Genomic DNA, 22,566 nt, shown 5'->3' on the forward strand with positions numbered 1-22,566 from the left:
CTGGTTTCACTCACTGTCATTCCACTGGCTTCAGAGGGGTCACTCTTGATTTATACTCTTACAAGTGGGAGCACACTCAGGCCTGTTTCTGATTTTTCACATTTCAGCTGACAAAGGAGCTGTGCCGGAGCAGGCCTTTCTGGGATAAGAATAGCATCTGCCATCTTAGGACACAGCACAGTTGTCCAGCTCCTACATGGCAACGCATCGCAGTGAGATATAGAAGGCAAGCTACCCGCTGAGGAATGTCTTCAAGCGCTATTAGTGGAAGCATATCATCTACACAAGCAGGCATGGCTTCACGCAGGAGTCTTGCAAGGGCCGGCTATTTTTAGCTTTTGACACTGCCGATGAAGGGAGACAAATGACAAAGTGATCCTCCTGGCACAGGCAACCTCCAGAGCTCTCTGAGCAAGCCCCTTCTGCGAATGACTCTTGTCAAGGCTGCAGGGCCTGAGGGTGCAGGAGATGGGGGCCAGGAGGGAGCTGTGGGAATTTGCTGGGGACACGAGGCTGGACCTCGGTCCCACCAGCACTGCCCAGCTGCACTTACAGCAAGCTGTCCCTGAGGGCGTGCACCTGTCCCCGAGCTTAGGACATTCCGCTGCCTGATTTATCTCCAACCACATCCCTGAGCGCTAGGGAGAGAACAGGGGGCATGGAACTTTGTGTAAGTGAAGGTTACGGTAGCTCAGAAGAGAACAGACACAGTTGTGAACTGAGAGTTGCTTCATCTTCAGTGAATCGCTCGCCCTTTCCTATCAGTACCTCTTGTAACATTTTCTTTTGTACAAGTCATCAAAGAAACTTTTCCAGATGCCACACTTACCAGTGTGTCCAGGAGTCATCAGTCGGCTCACTCTTCTTCTTGGCTGCTGTCTTCCCTATGGCTGGCTTTTGCTGGCTACCTTGTTTTGTTCTGATGTCATGACACATCCTTGAGCTCCCACAGTGGAGCCAATGCAAAGCAAAGGAGAGTGCAGGGTCTGAAAAGTAGGATTTCAAAGAGTCTCAGAATTTTATGCTTGTACAGATTAGCCCTGCCATTACAGCTAACAGAAATGCTCATGTGATGTTGTGTGCCATCTAGACTCTACCCATCCCTACCTGAAGCTTTGGAGAAGCCTGCAGGTGTGTGTGGACAGGGATTCTAGAGCCACACAAGAGGAGCACTGAGCTGAGATGGGTTTGGACAGTCCAGGCTCACCACAGAGACCCCATCCATGATGGCAGAGCCAGGCACTCTCAGGCACAGAGCAAGACAGCAGAGGATGAGGAGGCATGAAAAAGATTGGAGTCTGCTAGGAAGCCACGGGGAAAAATTATGCAGCGCCTTGAGAAGGGAGAACTAGTCTGGCAACTCTGCAAAGTGTTGGGTAGCTTTCTTAAGGTCCTAATGACTGAAAACCTAAAGAACCATCTCCCCTTGCTCTCTCAGACAGTAGTGACAGCAGTGGCAGAGGTTCTGCTCACCAGTCCTCCCTAGTGACACTGGAAGCAAGCTGGGCTTCCTTGCAAGAGCTGGTGTGTTGGTGAGGCTGCACCTGGGAGCCAGGTTGGGTGGATATTCGTCCATCCATTGGATAATGCTGTCACAGACGTACAGCTGTCGGTTGAAACTTCCCAGTGGTGTGAGTGCCTGCTTGGAGGCAGAACCCCCTGTATGGACTTCTAAAGCTTGGACCAAGAGGCCAGTCTCAGTCCTTATCACTTCCCATCACCCTTAAGGAGCTCCAGTGGCAAGCTCTCCATTGTAAATATTGTAAGCCAATCAGGGTTGAAAGCATTCAGGGGCTATCCGCTTGGGCACAATCGTTTTCTGCACAGCTTCCATCCCTTCAGCCCACAGCACCAGCCTCACCCCCATCCTTTCTCACCTTTTAGGCTTAGTGATCCATGGAGGATCCACCTCTGCTTTTGAGCAGCAGCCCTTGTACAGTAGACAGAGGTGGAAACACATGGACCCTCGCGAAACATCAACACATACACTGTCCTCTGCTCCTGCATCGGCTTCTTGCTTCCCTTTAGTGTCAGCTGAACCTCACTCTTCAGTTGCTGCTAATGTCTTTCTCATCCACTCTACATCAGTCCACACCAAGGGCTCCTGCAGTCGGGAGTCAGTCAAGGTAATGGGCTGCGAACACTTCAGACAGGGGCAGTGTGGCAACAGCGGGTGCAATTGTGCAAATTTCTACTCCTTAAAGGATCACCAAATTAACTTAGTAGTCCTCAGTTACCACTAACCTGTCTTTGATTCACAGTACAGCCCTGCAGAGCCTTCTGACAGAATCCTCCAGGGTTGTGTGGTCTTCCTGAAAACAAGGGACAGAATTTGCTGGGAAGTACAGAGCTGTCAGTTGTGTGAAAGGCAGACATCTGTGTGCATGCCTTTAACGTACCATCGCAACCTCCATGTGCCTTTTCAGCCAAGGCCTAATGCTTCAGAATGCTCCAGCTGAGACGGCTGATAGAGCACATGAGACTGTACGTGCAGCTGTACATGCCCAGTGGTCCTCTTCTATTCAGATCAGGGTCTGAATGGAAGAAAAATTATTTGCCAATTTCCCCCTTCCCTTCTGACTCACATTGACCAAAACATTGCCAGCTTAGCATGTATTTAGGCTGAAGGGGAGCTTCAGGTATCTGAGGAAATAATGGAGGAATACAGCCATCAGCTTTCTTCTTTTCCCTTGCCTGTGGATTTGCCACACACGGCCTGACCTTTGAGGTGACATGCTGAGGAGGAGCATTCTTGCCACACAGTGTAAGGGAAATCAGCCCTGAGGAGGCCTCCTTCCACCCGATTGGCCCCTGGCAGGGCTCAGCATTTTGCCACACTGCAGAGAAACTATGAGCAGGTGGTGACAGCAGCTGAGCAAATCTAGAGTAAGAGAAATTGCACAATTTAGAGGCACCGTGGAAGAGTCATTACAGTGTGACAATTTCAGTGTCTGCTGAAAATTGTCTCTGCTGAGGAAATGTCTGTCCCATTGTAGTGTGATGCACTGTGACATCTGATAGCTTACTCAGAGTCTGGTGGTTAGGATTTGTGATTGCCAAGATCAGAAACAAAAGCAGGCAGAGCAAAGAGGAAAGGGATCGCTCCCTCTTGCAACTCACGTGGGCTGTAAGCTGTGCTGAAAGGACGGTAGGAGAAGCATCAAGAATATGTGAGGGCAAGAGCAGTGCTAGAAGCTTGAAAGCATCTGTAGCTGATTCACCAAAATCCTAAGCTTATTCAGGAAGAGAAAACAAAGAAGCCACTGTTCATAGTGTCTGTGCAAATTAATCTACGGTCTTTATTCTCTAGACATTGACATGGTTACAAATACATTGCAAAACAAAGCAACAGAGGGTTCACATTTTGTGCACCCCTCAGGCCACTTTGCTGCCACGTGACATCTTCACTCTTCCTCTTCTATCTTCTTGCCGTGAAACTCCCGGCTCTTTGCTCGGAGCTTGTTGACCTGTGACTCTGCAATGTCAGCCCGCTCCTCGGCTTCCTCAAGCTCGTGCTGGATCTTGCGGAATTTGGAGAGGTTGACATTGGACAGCTCCTCCTGTGTGGGGAGAGGGACTTGGTGGTGAGGAGCCTGGGGCAGGGGTTTCACTCCTCATGTGCCTGGGCCTCGAAGGGCTGTGGTGAAGCACAGGCCTCCCGTCTCCTATCTACCACTGCTGACCCAGAACCCTCTCAAAGACCTCATCATCCTCCCTTATTGAGGACCTCACTGTGACAAACTGCACCGGTATCGTGTCACTCTTGAGGAGCAATTTTGTCACGTGGTCTTCTCATTTTGTGTGCTTATTCTCCCACTACTCGGTGCCCAATTTTCCATGTGGTTTATTAGGTTGAGAAAGACTCAGAAACCCTGTGCTGTTACCAGCGTCAGAGATTCATGAGCTTCTCAGTCAATGGACGAGGCCCTTGGGAATTTCGGTCTGACTTCCTGAATCAAACAGGTGGCAGGATAACCCTTGGTTCATCCCTGAGTGCAGCATGCCCAGAAGAAGGCGAGGCCTGCTGACACGGGAAAGAACCACATGGTCAAGACTGTTATGTCTTTGGAGTTACTTTCATGCCTCTTTCCTTGTATTCGTGCTCATCTCAATGAGTGTGCTGCTCCGATGGAAGGGTGCGCATGGCCATTCTCCAAGCAATACTTACAGCCTCCTCAGCTTGTCTCTTGTAGGATTTCACCTTCATCTGCAGCTTGTCCACCAGATCCTGGAGCCTGAGAATGTTCTTGCGGTCTTCCTCAGACTACAGTGGTTGGTAAGAAGGAAAGAGAGAGAGTTGGTTTCCCCACACCACCAGAAAACATGTGTTCTTGGAGTTCATGGAAAAATGCTTTGGCTTTCCATGAGAAGGGTGTGTCAGCACAAAGATGCCTCTTGCCTTACCTGGTAGGTCAGCTCCTTCACCCTCCTCTCGTACTTGCGCACACCCTTCACGGCTTCAGCACTGCGCTTCTGCTCAGCATCTACCTCCCCTTCCAGCTCCCGCACCTGCAATGAGAAGCTCATGTTTGGAGCTTTCCAGGTGGCTCCCTTCATGACATGCTCCCTTGTGCACAAATACCAGCCCTACGCACCCTGGCCTCCAGCTTCTGGATTTGCTTCTTGCCTCCCTTCAGTGCCAGCTGCTCAGCCTCATCCAGACGGTGCTGCAGGTCTTTCACCGTCACGTCCAGGTTCTTCTTCATTCTCTCTAGGTGGGCACTGGTGTCCTGCTCCTTCTTCAGCTCTTCTGCCATCATGGCCGCCTGGAGAGGCAAAGCAGCAAAGCCAGGGTGGGGCCAAAGATATTTTGGGAAGAATGCATCCATCACCCTCAGTGAGAGAGTTCCCCAACTCACATCTGTGATGGCCTTCTTGGCCTTCTCTTCAGCATTGCGGGCTTCCTGGATGGTGTCTTCCATTTCACTCTGAATTTGGGCAATGTCTGTTTCCAGCTTCTTCTTGGTGTTGATCAAGCTGGTGTTCTGTGCAAACAGAGATTGTAAGACTTGTATTCTGAGGCCTAAAATACCAAAGCTACAGCCTGAGCCAACTCTTTTCTCTTCAACCTTTAAATTCTGTGTTTGGAATTCTTTATTAGAGAATTGTTTACCAAATATCAGTGGTGCACTTAGGTGATGGGCTGTGACCCTGTTTCCATTGTGGACAGCAGTATAGAGGCCATTGTAGACCATTGTCCTGCGTCACTCTCTACTACTATAACAGTCATCTGTGCTAAGTGTCTACACAACTGGTTTGGGCAACAAGCCCTTACCTGGGTATGGAGGAGCTGCACACGCTCGCTTGCATCCAGAAGCTCCTGCTCAGCCACTTTCCTTGACCGCTCTGTCTGCTCCAGGGCTGCCCGCAGCTCCTCAATCTCAGCCTGCAAGAGGTTTGCTCTGCGCTCCACCATGGCCACCTGCTCCTTCAGGTCTTCCTGCGTCCTGAGTGCATCATCCAAATGTATCTGGGTATCCTGTAAAAGAGGCAAGAGAAGTGACAAGGCAGCATAGCACACTAGGGTGCCAAAAATGTTAGAGAAGCCTTTCTTGTATGTGTAGCTTTGCTGAATTGACCTTGAGCACTGCCTGTGTGTTTCTCAGGTTCTTTTGTGCCTCTGCAGCCACACGGTTGGCATGGCTCAGCTGGATCTCCATTTCATTCAGGTCTCCCTCCATCTTCTTCTTCAGCCGCAGGGCTTCGTTCCTGCTCCTGATCTCAGCATCCAGACTGCTCTGCAAAGACTCCACAATTCTGAGGTGATTTCTCTTCAGCTGGTCAATTTCCTCATCTTTCTCTGCGATCTTCCTGTCAATCTCAGACTTGACCTGGTTGAGCTCCAGCTGGAGGCGCAGGATTTTCCCCTCTTCATGTTCTAGGGAGGCCTGGACAAATGGTCACAAACATGTATAACATGGGTAGAGCTACTTCTTGTTTGCTTGATAATTACAGAATTTTTCAGAGAACCTGGTGTGGATGTGCTCCACAGCTAGAACAGAAGGGGGACCATGCACTACTTAGCCACACTTCCCCACTGCTAACGTTTCTAGTGTGGACAGCAGTGACTATGGGCACATACTTCAGCTTCCTCCAAGGCAGCCTGGATTTCAGATTTCTCCTGCTCAATCTGCTTCTTGACTTTCTCCAGCTCGTGGATCGCCTTTCCTCCCTCTGCAATCTGCTCCGTGAGGTCAGAAATCTCCTCTGTAGGGAAGGGTGAAACAAGGCATGGTCAGACATAGGGCATAAAGGGAAAGGCCCTGACGCACCAGGCTGACAGGTCTCTTCTCATCACTGCGGGCACTCACCCGTGTGGAGTGGTGGGTAGACAAGCTTGGGGGAAAGCCTGGCCAGCAGCAGAGGGCTAGGGACTTACGCTGCAAGTTCTTGTTCTCACGCTTCAGCGTTTCCAGGTGGTCCAGGGACTCCTCATAGGCATTCTTCATCTTAAACAGCTCCGTGCTGAGAGAGCGAGACTCCTTCTGGGAAGCTTCCAGCTCAGCCTGTGTTTCCTCGTACTTCTGCTTCCACTCTGCCAGGATCTGAGGAGCAACAGGGTGTGAGTATGGATGTGATGATTGTGAGGAGATGCCCTGCCCAGGAAGCACAGGGCCAGAGGCCAGAATACCTTGTCAAAGTTCTTCTGCTTCTTGTCCAGAGCTGCGCAGGCAGCATTTGCTCGCTCCACGTCAATCATCAGGTCTTCCACCTCGTTCTGCAGCCTCTGCTTTGTCTTTTCCAGGGAAGCACATTTGGCGTTGACAGCTTCAACGTGTTCCTCTGCATCCTGCAGGCGCTGTGCCAGCTTCTTCCTGGGAGGTGATAAAAAGCTCATAGTTAGTGATCAAAGAGGAATGAGTATGTTCTTTACAATTGCACACTTAGTCATTTTGCAGTCTGTGGACTCCAATCCACAAGGTCCGTAGATAAAGTTTACCACATCTGTCATCCTTCCCTAAAGCAACCCCATGACTTATTTCTTTGTATATCTTGGTCTTTGTTTCCAAGGTCCCTTCTGAATTTTCATTGCCCCTCCTGCTTGTTTGCATCCTGTCACCACATACTTGGCCTCCTCCAGCTCTTCTGTGCGCTGAATAGCGTCCGTCTCATATTTGGTTCTCCACTGGGCCACTTCACTGTTGGCTTTGGACAGGGCACGCTGCAGCTCACCCTTGGCTTCCTGCTCCTCTTCATATTGTTCCCGGAGCAAGTCACAGTCGTGACGAGCAGATTGCAAGGCATGGGCCAGGGCATTCTTAGCCTGTGAAGATAATTGGATTGGGACAATGAATACCTGTGATACAGTGTAATTGTAATAAATGGAAAATTACTGAATGCAGTTTGAATTCAAAAGTCAAAGTCATCCCAATGAGAAAAGGTACTTGTAAAATATAGATTGAAAAGGATCTTAAGGGTTCATTTATCAGAATTTCGAATATTACATCACTAGATATGATGAGTAAATTCCAAATGACAAATATAGTGCTGGGAATTATTGAATCCTTTAAAATCTGTTATAAATATCATACTGCATTTGAGAAAAACAGGATTAGAAACTCAGTTTTCATAGCTATGTCTCAGCCTTGCTTATACATCATTGTTAATCCTAGTGAAGTCCTAATGATGTTCCTTCTTTCTCAGTATCCAGGCTGGACATTATGCCTTCCTTTCCTTTCTTCCCATACTAGAGAGGAAAGTGTCAAGATTGTCCAGCTAGTTTGTAATCTGGAAAATTAACATGATATCCTGTTTCTTTGTAAGATCAAGAAATATCTAAATCAAACAAACAAACAAACAAAACCACCATGATCTGGATCAAAAATCTACCTTACTACAGCAAGTATCTACCTTTATTTCTTCCTCTAGATGTCTCTTTAGTTCTTCAATCTGTTGAGTAAATGCCTGCTTGCCTCTTGATAGCTGAGATATTAAAGCATCTTTTTCTTCCACCTGGCGTGAATATTCCCCTGAGAACGTTTACATATAGACTATAATTTAAAAAGCAACACTAAAACAAGGTGTCTTAATATCACTGCATAACAGCTTAGAGAGGATAGGCCAATCTGAATAAAATGTCTTTTTCTTTGCAGCATTGGTTTCATTTTTATTTATTTGTTTATTTATTCACATTCCATAGGAGTGTGGGGGTTACTTCACCTGCTTCTGTCTGAAGACGAGCTCTTTGAGTGTTAAGGTCATTAATCATGCGCTGATGCTCCTCCTCCTTTGTCTTGATCTCACTCAGCTGATCTTCCAGCGTGCGGCACATCTTCTCCAGGTTTGCCTAGGTGCAAAAAACATGTAAAGAAAAGAGAACTATTGCTACATTCTGGCATGCAGTTCTTACAAATAATAGCAACACTGCTGGGTATGACAGCAAAATGCAATCTGAAAAGTAAAAAATCAGGTCATGTATCATAGGTCAGTATGCCTACAGAAATTCTGTACCTTGGCTTTGGAGACAGACTCCATGTTACTGGCCAAGTCATCTATCTCCATCTTCAGCTCACTCTTCTCCTTCTCCAGCTTCTGCTTGACTCGTTGCAGGTTGTCGATCTGCTCACCAAGCTCAGCTGTGCTGTCTGCGTGCTTCTTCCGCAGGGTGGCAGCTGTGGCTTCGTGCTGCAGTGTGGCCTCTTCGAGGTCGCGGCGCATCTTCTGAAATTCTGCCTCACGCTTCTTGTTCATATCGATCTGAGCTGCCGTAGCCCCACCTGCTTCTTCCAGGCGCTCGCTGATCTCCTCCAGCTCCCTGGAGAGGTCAGCACGGTGCTTCTCTGCTTTTGCCCGAGAGGTTCGCTCTGCCTCAATTTCCTCCTCCAGTTCCTCGATACGGGCCTGGGGAAAATGCAAGACCCTTCACACCCATGCCCTCCTTGTACTGATGTCCTTCTGAAGGGTGGAGGGGAAGGACCAGAGACTTGCCTGCAGCTCCTTGATCTTCTTCTGCAATTGCATACCCAGGGCTTGCTCATCTTCAATTTTGCTCTGGATCTGGCTGATTTCAAAGTCTTTCCTTTGCACAAAGCATACAGTATCACACTCTTAACATCTGAATAAAACTACCTAATAAATGCACCTGACCTGCACTCAGGTGTTCCACAGCCACACTTACTTCTTCAGTTTCTCATCCAGCTGCTGCTTATCATTTTCCAAATCCATTATGCTATCATGGGCCAGCTTCAGGTCTCCCTCAAGTTTCCTCTTAGCCCTTTCAAGGTCCATGCGCAGTTTCTTCTCTTGCTCCAGGGACCCTTCCAGCTAAACACAACAACACCAATAATGCCAGGCAGGTTGAACTCCATACCTGTCCTGTCTCACTGGAGGCACATGTGCTTACATCATCCACTTGCTGCTCCAGCTTGGTTTTAGCTTTGGTCAATGTATTGACTTTGTCCTCTTCGGCCTGCAGGTCATCCAGTGTCTGCTGGTGGGCCTCTTGGAGGGCTTTCTTCTCTTTTGTCAGCTTCACAATGGTCTCATCCAGAGCTGCCATCTCCTCTGTGAGGTTTTTCACCTTTGACAAGAAGGGAGCAAGCGTAGATAAAAAATGTAGTTTAAAACTTCATGCTGTATAACAGACTACAATTCTTTCTCGAGTGTGAGTGATGTCTTCTGAGTCTTACCTTGTTTTCGGTAGCATGTTTTTCCTTCTCAACCTTGGCCAAGGTTAACTCCAGGTCATCAATGTCTTTCTTCAGCTCTGAACATTCATCCTCTAGTTTCCTCTTCTTGGCTGTCAGCTCAGCATTAATTTCCTCCTCATCCTCAGCCCTTTCAGTCACCTCCTTTACTTTGGCTTCCAGCTGGATTTTGGTTTTGATGAGCTGGTCACACCTTTCCTCAGCATCAGCCAAGCTGTCTGCTTCCTGATGGGAAGAGACAGATTTTCTTGGTTTATATTATGAAGTTTTCAAAGTATGTGTTAAAATGCAGACTGAAATTTTCCTTCAATCAAGCAACTCATTAACCTTGAGAGGATTTTTTTTCTGGGAAGGGCTATACTGTTTCTCTCTGGAAATAATATGGCTTCCTAATTTTGTTTTTCCTCTCCTAAATGTCTTGAATGTAATAGGTGTGTGAAATTTACTGTCACCTACCAAGAACAGAAAGGGGTTACAGACATTTTTCTACAGAAATGCAGTATTCAATACCTTCCCTTTTGTAACTGAATCCTGCTGAACACCTTATTATATGGGCTTTGATAGTCTCAGGAACAGTTTAATGGATGAAGATGGTTCTTTCTCTAAATTTAATATTTTAGATAATAAAGACTGCTCCTTTTGCAAGTGGTCTCTCACCATTGCATATCATCTACCTATTTCTCACCTTCCCTCAGTATATATGGTTTCACACATGCCAATACCAGGTAATCATTATATCTTCTTACTCTGGTGGGCTTTTTGATATCATGAATGTGCTTTTTCCTAAATAAGTATGATAGGAAAATATAAGAAAATACAATGGGATATTTATTTTTCTTCACATACTGGATAAAAGAGGTAACAAAGGTTTCCCGTTTTCTATGGAATGCTCAAGTAACTGGGTAATTAAGTACTGTCTATTGTTTTTAGTTTCTAGTCTGTGTGATCTAATGAGTAATTTAAGATGATTTTTAAAGTGATACTTGAATACCAAGTACTTTTGTGATTATTTTTAAGTAACATTCTATTTTGTGAAGTGTTGTGTGTCTACAGGGTGCTGTTCAAAATAAGTTACCATACAACCCATACCAGAAAATCCAAGTTAGAGTTGAAAACACTGCAATGTTCAAAAGATATATCTATTTTTCATTATAAATTTAATTTATGAAATTGATTCATAATAGTTAAGTCTAAAGCATAAAGAGCTCTTTTGTTTAATTAACAGTGGAGGGAAGAAGAAACACCCCTGCTTGGTGTGACTATTTTTCAGAAACAGGAACTGTGTTTCTATATCTTCTCAACCTAGAAAAATTTTTGTATTTCCCACTTTCTGAGTAAATGATAACCTTTAGTTATTAAGCAAATGGTGGATGTATTTTCCTGCAACTGAATTTACACTAGTTTAAACTCTGGCTTGCATTTACCCTCCAGAATGAATTCTTTTGCACCTTGGTGCTATGGAGATAGTTTTGCCCCTGCAGAACTCATAGAATCATAGAATATTTTGGGTTGAAAAGGACTTTAAATATCATCCAGTTCCAACCCCCTGCTATGGGAAGGGACACCTTCCCCTAGACCAGGCTGCGCAAAGCCAACCTGGCCTTGAACGCTTCCAGGGGAAATCACCTGCTCAGGGGAATTTAGGGTTCAGGCATAACTCTGCTCTGAGTATTTCATGTTCCCTAGCTGTAGATGTCTTATTCATCTGAAAGCAAAAGCACTGACTCCAATTTGATGTTCCCTCTCTTTGCACTGACTTTTGGCGGTGCTTACTATATAACTTGCAGACACCTGATTCTTCAACTTTGCATTTCTGAATTTTGCTCTTCTATAATCTGACCTTTTGCTTGGTAAAGAACAATCTGAATGTACAAAATCATTTTCTCAACGATAAACGAATGCTGATAAACTCACAGCCTGCACTTGGAGCTGCAGATCATTTTTCTCCTGCACAAGCTTCACCATTTTCTCTTCCAACTCCTTCCTCTTTGCCTCAGACTTTGCAAGTTCTTCCTTGGTTTTCTCAAATTCTTCCTTCATGTTGGCCATCTCCTTCTCAGATTCTGCACTCTTCAGCAAGGGCTTGATTTTGAAGAACAGCTTCATCCAGGGCCAGTGTTTGACATTCATGAATGCACGAATGTTGTACTGGATGCAGAAGATGGACTCCCTGAAGAGTAATTAAAATGTACATAGATTATTTTGAATGTGATGATTGATGACACTTTCCCCACACAGGAAAATGACTCTAACTGAAGATGAGCAATGTCTACCTCCTCTCCACCATTCTCTGGTACTCCACTCTCATCAGGAAGCCCCTGCACCTGGCCTGTGTGCGAGTGATGAGCTGTGCCAGCTTCTCATCCCTCATCTCCTCCAGGAGTCCCAGCAGCCCAGCTTTGAAGAACACCTTGAGAAAGGGAATGTTGCAACACATCACTGCCAGGTAGAACAAAGCATAGGCACATAGTGATTGAGTCAGGAAGAGTTTGTACCTTGGTGTGACCAAATTTGTACTGGGTGTGATCCACATCAATAGATGCAAGGAGTTTCTCAGAAGCTTTCTTGCTATCAATGAACTGTCCCTCTGGGATGGCACTGGCATTAAGCACCTTGTATCTGCATTAAAAACAGATAAGGATGTATTCAACAAGCAGACTACTGTTTTTATTGAATGCCTTGATATTTTTGTGGAAGAAATGATAGTTTTATAGAAACTGTTTTAATGCTAATGAGCTGTCACTCCTTCATTTGGATGAAACAGCATGTATGCATGTATACTAGTAAAGCTGATGTTTATGGAAACACATCCATTCCATTAGTCTCCTTGTTGAAAAAAATAAAGAACTGCATAGTGTAAGTTTTAATTGGTTGGATGTACAAGGTGCTCAGCACAGATAAAATTAGTAGGAAAAATGAGCCTTCTTACCTCTGTTTAAAGTCTGCATAGAGGACTCTGCTGGGGAAACCTTTTCTGCAAATTCTGATCCCTTCCAGCACACCGTTACACCGCAGTTGGTGCAGTACTAGTTCATGCTCCATGGCACCTAAAAATTAATTGCACAAGTGAATACCATTTTTTAGCACAGAGAAGAATAGCTATTTCAGAGGAAAATCTATTTTTACTTGAGCTTCTTACCAGGTGTTTTCGTTTCATTTGGGATGATGCAGCGGACAAAATGTGGGTGAGTACTCCGTAGATTGGTCATGAGCTTGTTTAAGTTCTCCTAGAGGGATCAGTAAGTAATGTGTGTTTGAATGTCTGGTGTTCAATGCATCAAACACATGGCAATAAGTTTATAACTTATCAAGATTAGCTAGGTTTCAGAACACTTAGGTAAAGCCACAGAAATCAAAGATTTATTTTATTTGTAGATATTGAATATGATTATTAAAGACTGAAACACCATGCTAAAATAAGTAGCTTAAAGGTCTTTCATGTTCTACCTACTAAAGTGAATCTATTTGAGTAAAAATCTGTTTTGTTATGGTTTGGCTTGGTTTTTAAATAAGTCAAGTAACTTATTGGAGAATACTTCTAAGGAGACATTTAATTCACCAAAATACCAGGCTCATAGGAATGCAAGGATACTAAAATTATAGCTGAAGACTGACCCAAAAAAGGTAGAAAACTAAAGATCTATTATTATCTTCTCAGCTAAATAAAAACATCATACGATGGGTGAGCAATTGGATAACGGGCAGGGCCTAAAGGGTTATGGTAAATGGGGCTGCGTCAGGCTGGCGGGCGGTCACCAGTGGGGTCCCTCAAGGCTCCATTTTAGGGCCGGTACTTTTCAATACTTTTATAAACGATCTGGATGTAGGAATAGAGGGTATTTTGAGCAAGTTTGCTGATGACACCAAACTTGGAGGAGTTGTGGACTCAAATGAGGGCGTAAAGGCCTTACAGAGGGATCTGGACAGGTTGGAGAGCTGGGCGATCACCAACCGCATGAAGTTCAATAAGAGCAAGTGCCGGGTCCTGCACCTGGGACGGGGAAACCCTGGCTGCATGTACAGACTGGGCGATGAGACGCTGGAGAGCAGCCTAGAAGAGAGGGATCTGGGGGTCGTGGTAGACAGCAAGTTGAATATGAGCCAGCAATGTGCCCTGGCAGCCAGGAGAGCCAATCGTGTCCTGGGGTGCATCAAGCACGGCATCGCTAGTAGGTCAAGGGAGGTGATTGTCCCGCTCTACTCTGCGCTGGTGCGGCCTCACCTCGAGTACTGTGTGCAGTTCTGGGCACCACAGTATAAAAAGGACATGAAACTGTTGGAAAGTGTCCAGAGGAGGGCTATGAAGATGGTGAAAGGCCTTGAGGGGAAGACGTACGAGGAACGGCTGAGGTCACTGGGCCTGTTCAGCCTGGAGAAGAGGAGGCTGAGGGGAGACCTCATCACAGTCTACAACTTCCTCGTAAGGGGTTGTCGAGAGGCAGGAGACCTTTTCTCCATTAACAATAGTGACAGGACCCGTGGGAACGGGGTTAAGCTGAGGCAGGGGAAATTTAGGCTGGACGTCAGGAGGGGGTTCTTCACAGAGAGGGTGGTTGCACACTGGAACAGGCTCCCCAGGAAAGTTGTCACTGCACCGAGCCTGTCTGAATTTAAGAAGAGATTGGACTGTGAACTTAGGCACATGGTCTGAACTTTTGGGTAGACCTGTGCGGTGTCAAGAGTTGGACTTGATGATCCTTAAGGGTCCCTTCCAACTCAGGATATTCTATGATTCTATGATTCTATGATTCCAAACATTAATAAATATTAAAAATATATATATATCATTTTTCTTTATAATTAAAACCTGAATACTTATTCTAGAGAAGAACATATTCACAATTGATTTAAGATAAATTAGAAAATGATCTTAAAACACAGGTCATGAGATTTCCAAATAATGTTATCAACTTCACAGTAATACAAAAGTAGCCATTTCATATTTAATATTACCTTTCTCCCTTTCTTCATATTACAAACAGATAAGGAAAAAAGTACTATACCCGGAATAGAGCTGAAACAGTCTGGAAGGAAGAACCCTTCTTCTTGCCACCCTTCTTACCACCACCACCAGCCTCTGCAAATGAAAGAAAAATACTGTTAAATATGGATGCCACATAATGGAGAGTGCAGAACATAAATAGCATTAAATGTTTAGTATTTTCTGCTTTAATTCCCTTTGAATGTGACTAAAATACAGAATTTACAGAACTGACCTGCATCTGCTCCACCATAGTTAGCAAAGAGTAAGGCCAGTGTCTTCACTGATGATTTCTGGTACAATCCAATGACGGTTTCATTCAGGGGGTCCTTGTTCTTCTCAAGCCAGCCAGTGATGTTGTAGTCCACTGTGCCAGCATAGTGCACCAGGGAGAAGTGGGCCTCAGCCTTGCCTTTGGCAGGCTTGGGCTTCTGGAAATTGCTGGACTTGCCCAGATGCTGGTCATAGAGCTTGTTCTTGAAAGAGGTGTCAGTTGCCTTGGGGAACATGCACTCCTCTTCCAGAATGGAAAAGATGCCCATGGGCTGGAACATTTTACAACAAAGAGGAGGAAGAAAGAGAAGAGAAGACATCATTTGATTAAAAAGAGGGTAGAGTCAACAGAGAAGGTTGATTCTATGCTTTTCATGACCTTAATCAGAGAAAATTAAGCAAGGCTTGTCTTTTTTTCAGCATTTTTGTAAACGTCTTTGCTTACAGAAAAAATGGTAAATACAAGATTGCTAAATACCACATTCCCCATAGAATGTCTTTACTGGTAGCTACACGACCGTATTTATTTAACTTTATTTTGTAATCTGGAAGTACTTTCAGGAAAAGTTCTGAAATCTCAATGGGGTCTTTAAAAACACTTCTACCCTATTGCCACTTCCACAGGGTATGTATTTGAAAAACAAAACAAAACAAAACAAAACAAAACGTGGAAGATCCAGCATTAATGCACATGAGCAGGAAGGATACCTTCTCAATCAGCTCAATACAGGCAGCCAGGTCCATCCCAAAGTCAATGAATGTCCATTCAATCCCTTCCTTCTTGTATTCCTCCTGCTCCAGCACAAACATGTGGTGGTTGAAGAACTGCTGCAGTTTCTCATTGGTGAAGTTGATGCACAGCTGCTCAAAGCTGTTGAACTGTCAAATGCAAAAAAAAAAAAGAAGGGATACAAAGTGTTCTTTATGGGTGATAGTTTAAGTACAAGGTCTCCTCCTGTTTGGTTTCCCTTTGTTCTCTTGTTGGAAAAACTTTGCATTTAGCAAATTTAGCAAATTCAGTGTAATTAGAAGGTTACTGGGGGAGGAAGGGGTGAGAATTTCACTTCAGCGAGTAATTGTAGGAGGATAATAACTTTTCTCAGTTGTGGCTCAGAAGTCCCTTTACTCTCAACTGTCCTATTAAGAAACTGCTAGAAAAACATCCTTACATCAAAGATCTCAAAGCCAGCAATGTCCAAGACACCAATGAAGTACTGCCGGGGCTGCTTTGTATCCAGCTGCTGGTTGATACGAATAACCATCCACAAGAACATCTTCTCATAGACAGCCTTTGCTAGAGCACCAACTGAATTTTGCACCTAAAGCAAAAAGAGAGGCTTGGAGTATAGAACAGAGGAGGATTAAAGGGACCTTAATTCAAAACATGGTTATGTATTACCACACTTCTTACCTGCTGCACAGTTTGACCCTTGGTCACATATTCATTTCCAACCTTAACTCGGGGGTAACAGAGTGCTTTGAGCAGGTCTGCTGAGTTCAGACCCATCAGGTATGCAGCCTTGTCAGCAACTAAACGCAAAGAAAGAGTGAGAGGAAAAATAGATGATGGACAGTGCCTAAAATTTTGTTCTTGGGGTATCGTCTCAAAAATAACAACAGTGTTCACTTTAAGGAGTACACAAAAATATCTGTCAAAGCCATGAAGCTATTGTCTTTGTCATTAGGATGGAGAGTATACAACTATTTTGAGCTTTGGTTTCTACAAATGTTATTAAGGTTAACTCACTGCTTTCATCCTTTTTCAGACATGACTATGGTGCTTCATGCTTTCTAGTCCTGAAGCAAGAGGAATTATCACTCAGGGAGTTGAAGGAATGGATTTTAGCTCTTCCTGTACCTAAGAGGAATCAACTACACAAATCACATCAGCGTTCTTTCCTAGTAGGTGAGGGTGAATGGGAACATATTCTCCCACCTTGTTAGAGCTGGATCACTTCACTGTACCACAATATAGCAATGATTGCTAGGTGTATTCAAAAAAAAAGAAAAAAGTATGACTAATGATGTTACAGAAATTGACATCCATGGCTCCTGGCTTCCAGGCAGTGAGCACCAGATCTTTTATTTTATTAAAGTACTCACAAAATTAAAATGCAGGTATGATGATAGATGAGGTAGGTGTCTCAACTGTTACACAACTATTGAACATAATTGATTTTTTTTAGTTTCTACTTTTGCATACTAAAAGCCTGAAATCTGCCTAAGGCCCTCTTTTAGTGACAATGACAATATCTTTTGGAAAATTTGTTGAATCTGCTGATACCTTCTGTGCCATCTGGCTCTGCCTGCTCCTCTCGCTGTTTCTGCTTGAACTTCAAGTTGCCATAGTGCATGACAGCTCCCGTCAACTTGTAGATGGCAGTCTTTTCATCAGCAGTGAAGCCCAAGATGTCAATGGCACTCTGGTAATATAAACAGTAAAATAAGTGCATGTACACCAGGGCTCTTGTCCACAACACGACCTGTTTTTTATGTTACTTACATCTGTAGCCATCAGTTCCTCCTGGTCATCAATGCTGGGAACAGTGATCTCACCTTGACTCACATAGTGGTAGTCATATGGGTTAGTGGTAATGAGGAGCATGTCTGAAAGCAGGAAATAGGGAAAAACAAGCTTACTTCAGTCATCTGGGAGACAAGATGAGTTGTTTTTTAGTGATCTTCCTGCAAAAATATAGGTAATCTTCCTACCAATTAGCTCTGGCTTCTTGTTGGACATGATCTGATAAAATATGTGGTAGCTTCTTTCTGCCTTGAGCTGGAAAGTGACTCTGGACTTCTCCAGCAGATCTGGCAAAGCAGGAAGAAAGAGCTAGGAATGAGACAGCACACAGAGGTAGGAATTTAGGAAGGGATGTGATCATGCCAGGATGTCACTTACAAGTTTCAATGTCAGCAGAAGCCAGTTTGCCTGTGGCCCCAAAGTGGATTCTGATGAATTTGCCCTGTTAAAGAAAAAAAGAACCATTTCAGCCTGGATGTATTTCATTGCTCCTGTACAAGAAAGGTAGAGTTTTACAAAATTTTTAAGGGACTGGAGCACCATTCCTGTGAGGAATGGCAGAGAGAATTGGGCCTACTTAGTTTAGAAAAGAAAAGGCTCAGGGGTATCTTATCAATCTCTATTAACACCTTAATGCAAAGTGAAAAGAAGTCGGGCTCTTTTCAGTGTTGCTTAATGACAGGACAAAATGCAATAGTAAATAAGTAATAAATAATAAATAAATAAATAATGAGTAAAAAATTGAGCATAAGAGGTTCCATCTTTACTATGTAGGTGACTGAGCATTTGGACAGGTTACCAGAGAGGTTCTGGAGTCTCCCTCCTCAAAAATATTCAAAAGCCTCCTGGACCTCCAGAGGTCCCTTGCAACCTCAACCATGCTGGGATTCTAAGGGATTTTGTCCAAAGCTACAACTCACAAAGCGCGAGGAGTTGTCATTCCTCACAGTCTTGGCATTTCCAAATGCCTCCAGCAGTGGGTTGGCGCTGATGATTTGATCCTCAAGTGTTCCCTACAGGACAATAATTATTCCTAGTTATTACTTTTCAAAAATGAGGAACAGAGAAAAGCATTGATTTGAGCCCCTATCTATAATTTTACCTGCATTTTGCCAGACTGCTCCTCCTTCTTCTTCTCCCCACTAGCTGCAATTGTTGCAAAGTACTGGATGACACGCTTTGTGTTCACAGTCTTCCCTGCACCAGATTCTCCACTGCCAAATGAAATAGAGAAGCAGGGAGAGTGTGGTCAGGAAGCAGGTCTCCTGGGACCGGGTAGCCCTGCAGGGACCTGAGCAGGAAGTGTACTTACGTGATCAGGATTGACTGATTCTCACGGTCTGTGAAAAGACAGAAATTAAGAATGATTTTCCTGGTGTTCATGAATTAGAAAGAACACAAAAGCTATGAGACAAATATGAACTGCAGTTTCCACCAGAGGGTGTAAGGACAGAAGGCAGTGAAGAACCCTGAGAATTCCAGCTGATAAGTAGCAACGCTATACAGCAGTACTACATGCATTCTAAACAAGATCAGTAAAGACACCACTTCAGAGTAACTTTTATATTGTTTAGCCTTTCAAGATATCCTCTTTCCATCTGATTTCTCTCTTATTAGATAAGTACATGTGACAAAATTACTTAGACTGAGGGTTGATTACATTTAAATTCTTCTGGAGCTAAAATCTTCCTGAGGAAATCTGGAGACCTCACAAACAACAGTAAAACCTAACCAAGTTTTTTCACTACTTTTCATCTCTTTTATTTTTACTCCTATATGTACATAAATTATATATTTCTGAGTTAATAGGTAGACAGTTTATTTTTAATCTTGCTGTTCATAATTTGTTTTCCAGTTTGCAACAAAAGAACAGGAAAATAAGATATAAATCCTGCACATCACTGACTTCAATATACATACTGGGAAAAGAAAATAAGAGGTGGAAATAAGAGAAGAAGACAGAGATTTATTTTATTTTTAAATCTATTCTGTTTGAACACTAATTCTTTTTGTTTTCTTTTGACATTGTTTTTCTGAAAGCATTACTTGTCTGATGCTTACTTTTAACTATAATGAGCAATAGGTCTACAGTCAGTAAAGTCTAGACCAAACACTAGGTGTCTTCTTGCCGATTAATTTACTCCTTCTGAATGACATTCATTACATGGTCCAGGTCTCTATTGACTGTAATGGGAACACAGCATACACACATTGTTAAAGTCAAGCACTTTAGTCTTCCATTAATTTCACATATGGTATTTTAAGTGTTGTACAGGATTTCCAGAGATAATTCCTATATTTCCATCTACTGAGACATCATTGAAAGAGCAAGTCAAAGGAGATCAAGCACTCACCAGTCAGCATGAACTGATAGGCATTGTCAGAGATGGAGAAGATGTGTGGAGGGGCCTCCTGGCGCTTTTTGCCTCGGTAGGCCAACACCACCTCCGGGTTGTACACTGGCAGCCACTTGTAGGGGTTGACGGTGACACAGAAGAGACCCGAGTAGGTCTGCAAGGAAGGGAGACAGCACATGGGCTTCTGTTCAGCCTGGCACAGCAGGCCTTCCAGCTACCCAAAGGAAGAGAGCTGCTGGTACTTACGTAGATCATCCAGGCTGCATAACGCTCTTTGAGGTTGTACAGCACAGCGGGTTCGTGGAGGTGGGTCATCATGGCCATGTCCTCAATTTTATCATACTTGGGAGGGTTCATGGAGAAGATTTGGTCATCCTTCACGGTCAGAGTCTGCCAAGGAAATGAAAGAATATGTCTGCATATGTCAGCTAGAAGCTCAGTGTGAATCAAATGTTGATCTGAAGTTTCATTTTCTCTTACCTCTCCACCTTCAGTTTTCACAGTGACCTTCCCTGTTTCCCTGCTCTGGATTGTCCCTTTTACAAAGGATTCCTTGGGATGGGCCACAAAGACGGATGACTTGGCATCAAAAGGTTTGTTCTGGGCCTCAATTCTTTCCTTTTCTGACTTTCGGAGGTAGGGAGCCGCCTCCCCAAAAACAGCCATTTCTGAGTCTGCAGAGGCCATTTCTGCACGTTTACTAAAGGAACGTCAGCAGAGGACACTGGTGGGGAAAAAAAGGTTGTCGCTCAGTGGGAAAAATAGAATCTGTGTCAGTGAGAAAACTCCTTGCTCTTTAGTTAGTACAACAACCTCTTAAATCTACTTTGATTTGAACTTAAAGGTACTTAAGTCCCACTCGAGTGAGACTTTAGTCTCCTAGCAATAAATAGAATATCTTCAATACTGTCTACAATTTGGTAACTCAGGTTGGTGAATTTTGACCTATTTTGAGTTCTTCAAAAAAAAAAACCTACAGAGAAAATCACTATCTGTTCTGGTACTTAATTAGAAGAGATGAATCTTCAAGACAACACTTTCTTGTTAGAAATATGTGCTATAAATGAAAAGCAACTTCACTTTTTAGATATTCCCTGTTTCAACAGTCTATCCTAAGCAAGAGTTTACAGAAATATAGGAGGATTTACAATAAAAAAATCATGCAGTTGTGAAAAAATCCTGTCTCAGTCTGTACTGTAGAATTTCAATATTCAGTACATTCCCCTTTGAGAATAGCTTGTATCTTGGAAACTGTCCAATCCTGTAAAATAGGAATGGCAGGTGTTTCTTATTTTGGCAAGGAGTTTTAGACACAAATTATAGATTGAAGTTATAGACATGCATTGAAATTCTATTTAACATTTTTGTTCGCATGTACAGCGCCTCACACAAATGTTTGCCAGAGGCAGGAGAAACTGAATGGAATATTGAAAGGACATTGTCCTCTTTTTCCAAGCTCACAAAACGCGTGCACTTACCTTGAAGCTTTCTGTGGAGACAGGTCAGACTTGTCTGTGAGAGATTTTATAGTGTCTCATCTGCAGATGCTGCAGATGCTCCCCCTTTCTTCGGTCAAAACATTTCTGGCAAAACTTATTTGGCAAAGCATTGTCTGGCAAACTACGGGCATAATTGTCATTTGATTTGAATGATATAATTAGAATGTTTTTATATCTTACTGACTATGTGAATACATCTATAAATAATTTATCAAGTGTGTTAAGGAGAGAATCTAGACTACTCAAGGCACTTAGAGAACTTGGATGCAGGAACTTAGTGTTTCTATTGCTGGCTTTCTCCATGGTTTGCTGCTTGACCCATGGCAGTTTGCTTGGTATGTTTATACCACAACTTTTCAGTGATTCTGTGGAGATAATAATATGTCTATGACACTTCAGGAACAGATGCATTGAGAGTAACAGGAAAAGTAGGTCAAAAAACTGTAAGTATTTTTCTAAGAGATACTTTGCAGTACTATGTTCTAAAAAGCAGGAAGTCAAAAATTACTACAGCTGCAGTTTCTGTATAGGACAGTTTCAATAGCTGAGAGAATTTGAAATACAGTAAGGTGGAAGCCTCAGCCCAGGAAGCTGTTCCAAGTAACAGTAGACTCTGTTTTGAAATGGAGCTCTTGAACACATTCCTGAGCTGTTTTTTTATTTACTGAATTTAAAATATATACTTTTACAAGTATAGATAATATATGCTTTTGTGTACATCATTAAAAAAGAGATTCCCTGAGAAATTTTGCTTTCTCATTGTTCACTCTCTTACACCTTTTGCTTGCATCTGCTATATATATACTCCTATTATCATCTACATAAATAACCAGTCCCCTCTTGTCAAACCAGAAATTGCATAGATCCACAAAGCCTTTCTCTACCTGTTACTCCCCAAAACAGTATCTCCCACACAGCCATGTTTGTACACACAAGCACATGTATGAACTCAGCACAAAGCTCCAACTACTGTGCATTCTGATAAATCCTCAGTCCTTCACTGCCTCCCATGAAAATGTGCATATTTGCATGTTCAAGACCACAGAAAAAAAGTCCAACAGCACAATACTATCTATACCAGAGTTATAGAGATGGCAACAGTCTGGCTTAATCCTGACGGTATGGGAAAAGGTTTGTAGGTAATCCAGGAGAATAATTTATCTAGTTTTAGGAAAGAGTGTCTTCACTTACACTTCTTCAGATCGCCCATATGTAAACACATCCTTCTTTATGTTATTGCAGTGGTTTTACATTGCTGGGCAGCTGAACTCCACCACAATCACTT

The 22,566-nt window shown here is 43.6% G+C and overlaps 1 protein-coding gene and 1 long non-coding RNA gene across 2 annotated transcripts in view; one reads left to right on the forward strand and one right to left on the reverse strand.

Moving 5' to 3' along the window:
* LOC311421049 overlaps positions 1-22,566 on the forward strand; it is a 105,471-nt gene that overhangs the window by 23,357 nt on the left and 59,548 nt on the right. The window contains exons 5-7 of the long non-coding RNA XR_014684676.1: positions 11,886-12,093; positions 12,790-12,832; positions 20,277-20,375. This is a non-coding gene — a long non-coding RNA (uncharacterized lncRNA). The remainder of the gene's footprint in view (positions 1-11,885; positions 12,094-12,789; positions 12,833-20,276; positions 20,376-22,566) is intronic.
* LOC311421048 (myosin heavy chain, skeletal muscle, adult-like) lies at positions 3,267-21,209 on the reverse strand. The gene is made up of 38 exons (XM_084492572.1): positions 20,263-21,209; positions 20,029-20,172; positions 19,780-19,936; positions 18,738-18,765; positions 18,528-18,639; positions 18,346-18,438; positions 17,804-17,867; positions 17,614-17,712; positions 17,405-17,508; positions 17,186-17,324; positions 16,313-16,431; positions 16,071-16,220; positions 15,610-15,780; positions 14,864-15,173; positions 14,651-14,724; positions 12,787-12,874; positions 12,577-12,694; positions 12,143-12,266; positions 11,921-12,057; positions 11,562-11,817; positions 9,630-9,872; positions 9,344-9,520; positions 9,119-9,264; positions 8,929-9,019; positions 8,452-8,841; positions 8,161-8,287; positions 7,852-7,970; positions 7,068-7,264; positions 6,632-6,815; positions 6,380-6,545; positions 6,083-6,207; positions 5,580-5,888; positions 5,276-5,479; positions 4,860-4,985; positions 4,596-4,766; positions 4,405-4,509; positions 4,169-4,264; positions 3,267-3,560 (listed from the first exon to the last, which is right to left on the reverse strand). The coding sequence occupies exons 1-38, from the start codon at positions 20,467-20,469 to the stop codon at positions 3,405-3,407; spliced, it is 5,826 nt and encodes a 1,941-aa protein (XP_084348698.1). The 5' UTR covers positions 20,470-21,209; the 3' UTR covers positions 3,267-3,404.

The sequence above is a fragment of the Aythya ferina genome (genome assembly GCF_964211825.1).
Source record: "Aythya ferina genome assembly, chromosome: 18".
NCBI lineage: Eukaryota > Metazoa > Chordata > Aves > Anseriformes > Anatidae > Aythya > Aythya ferina.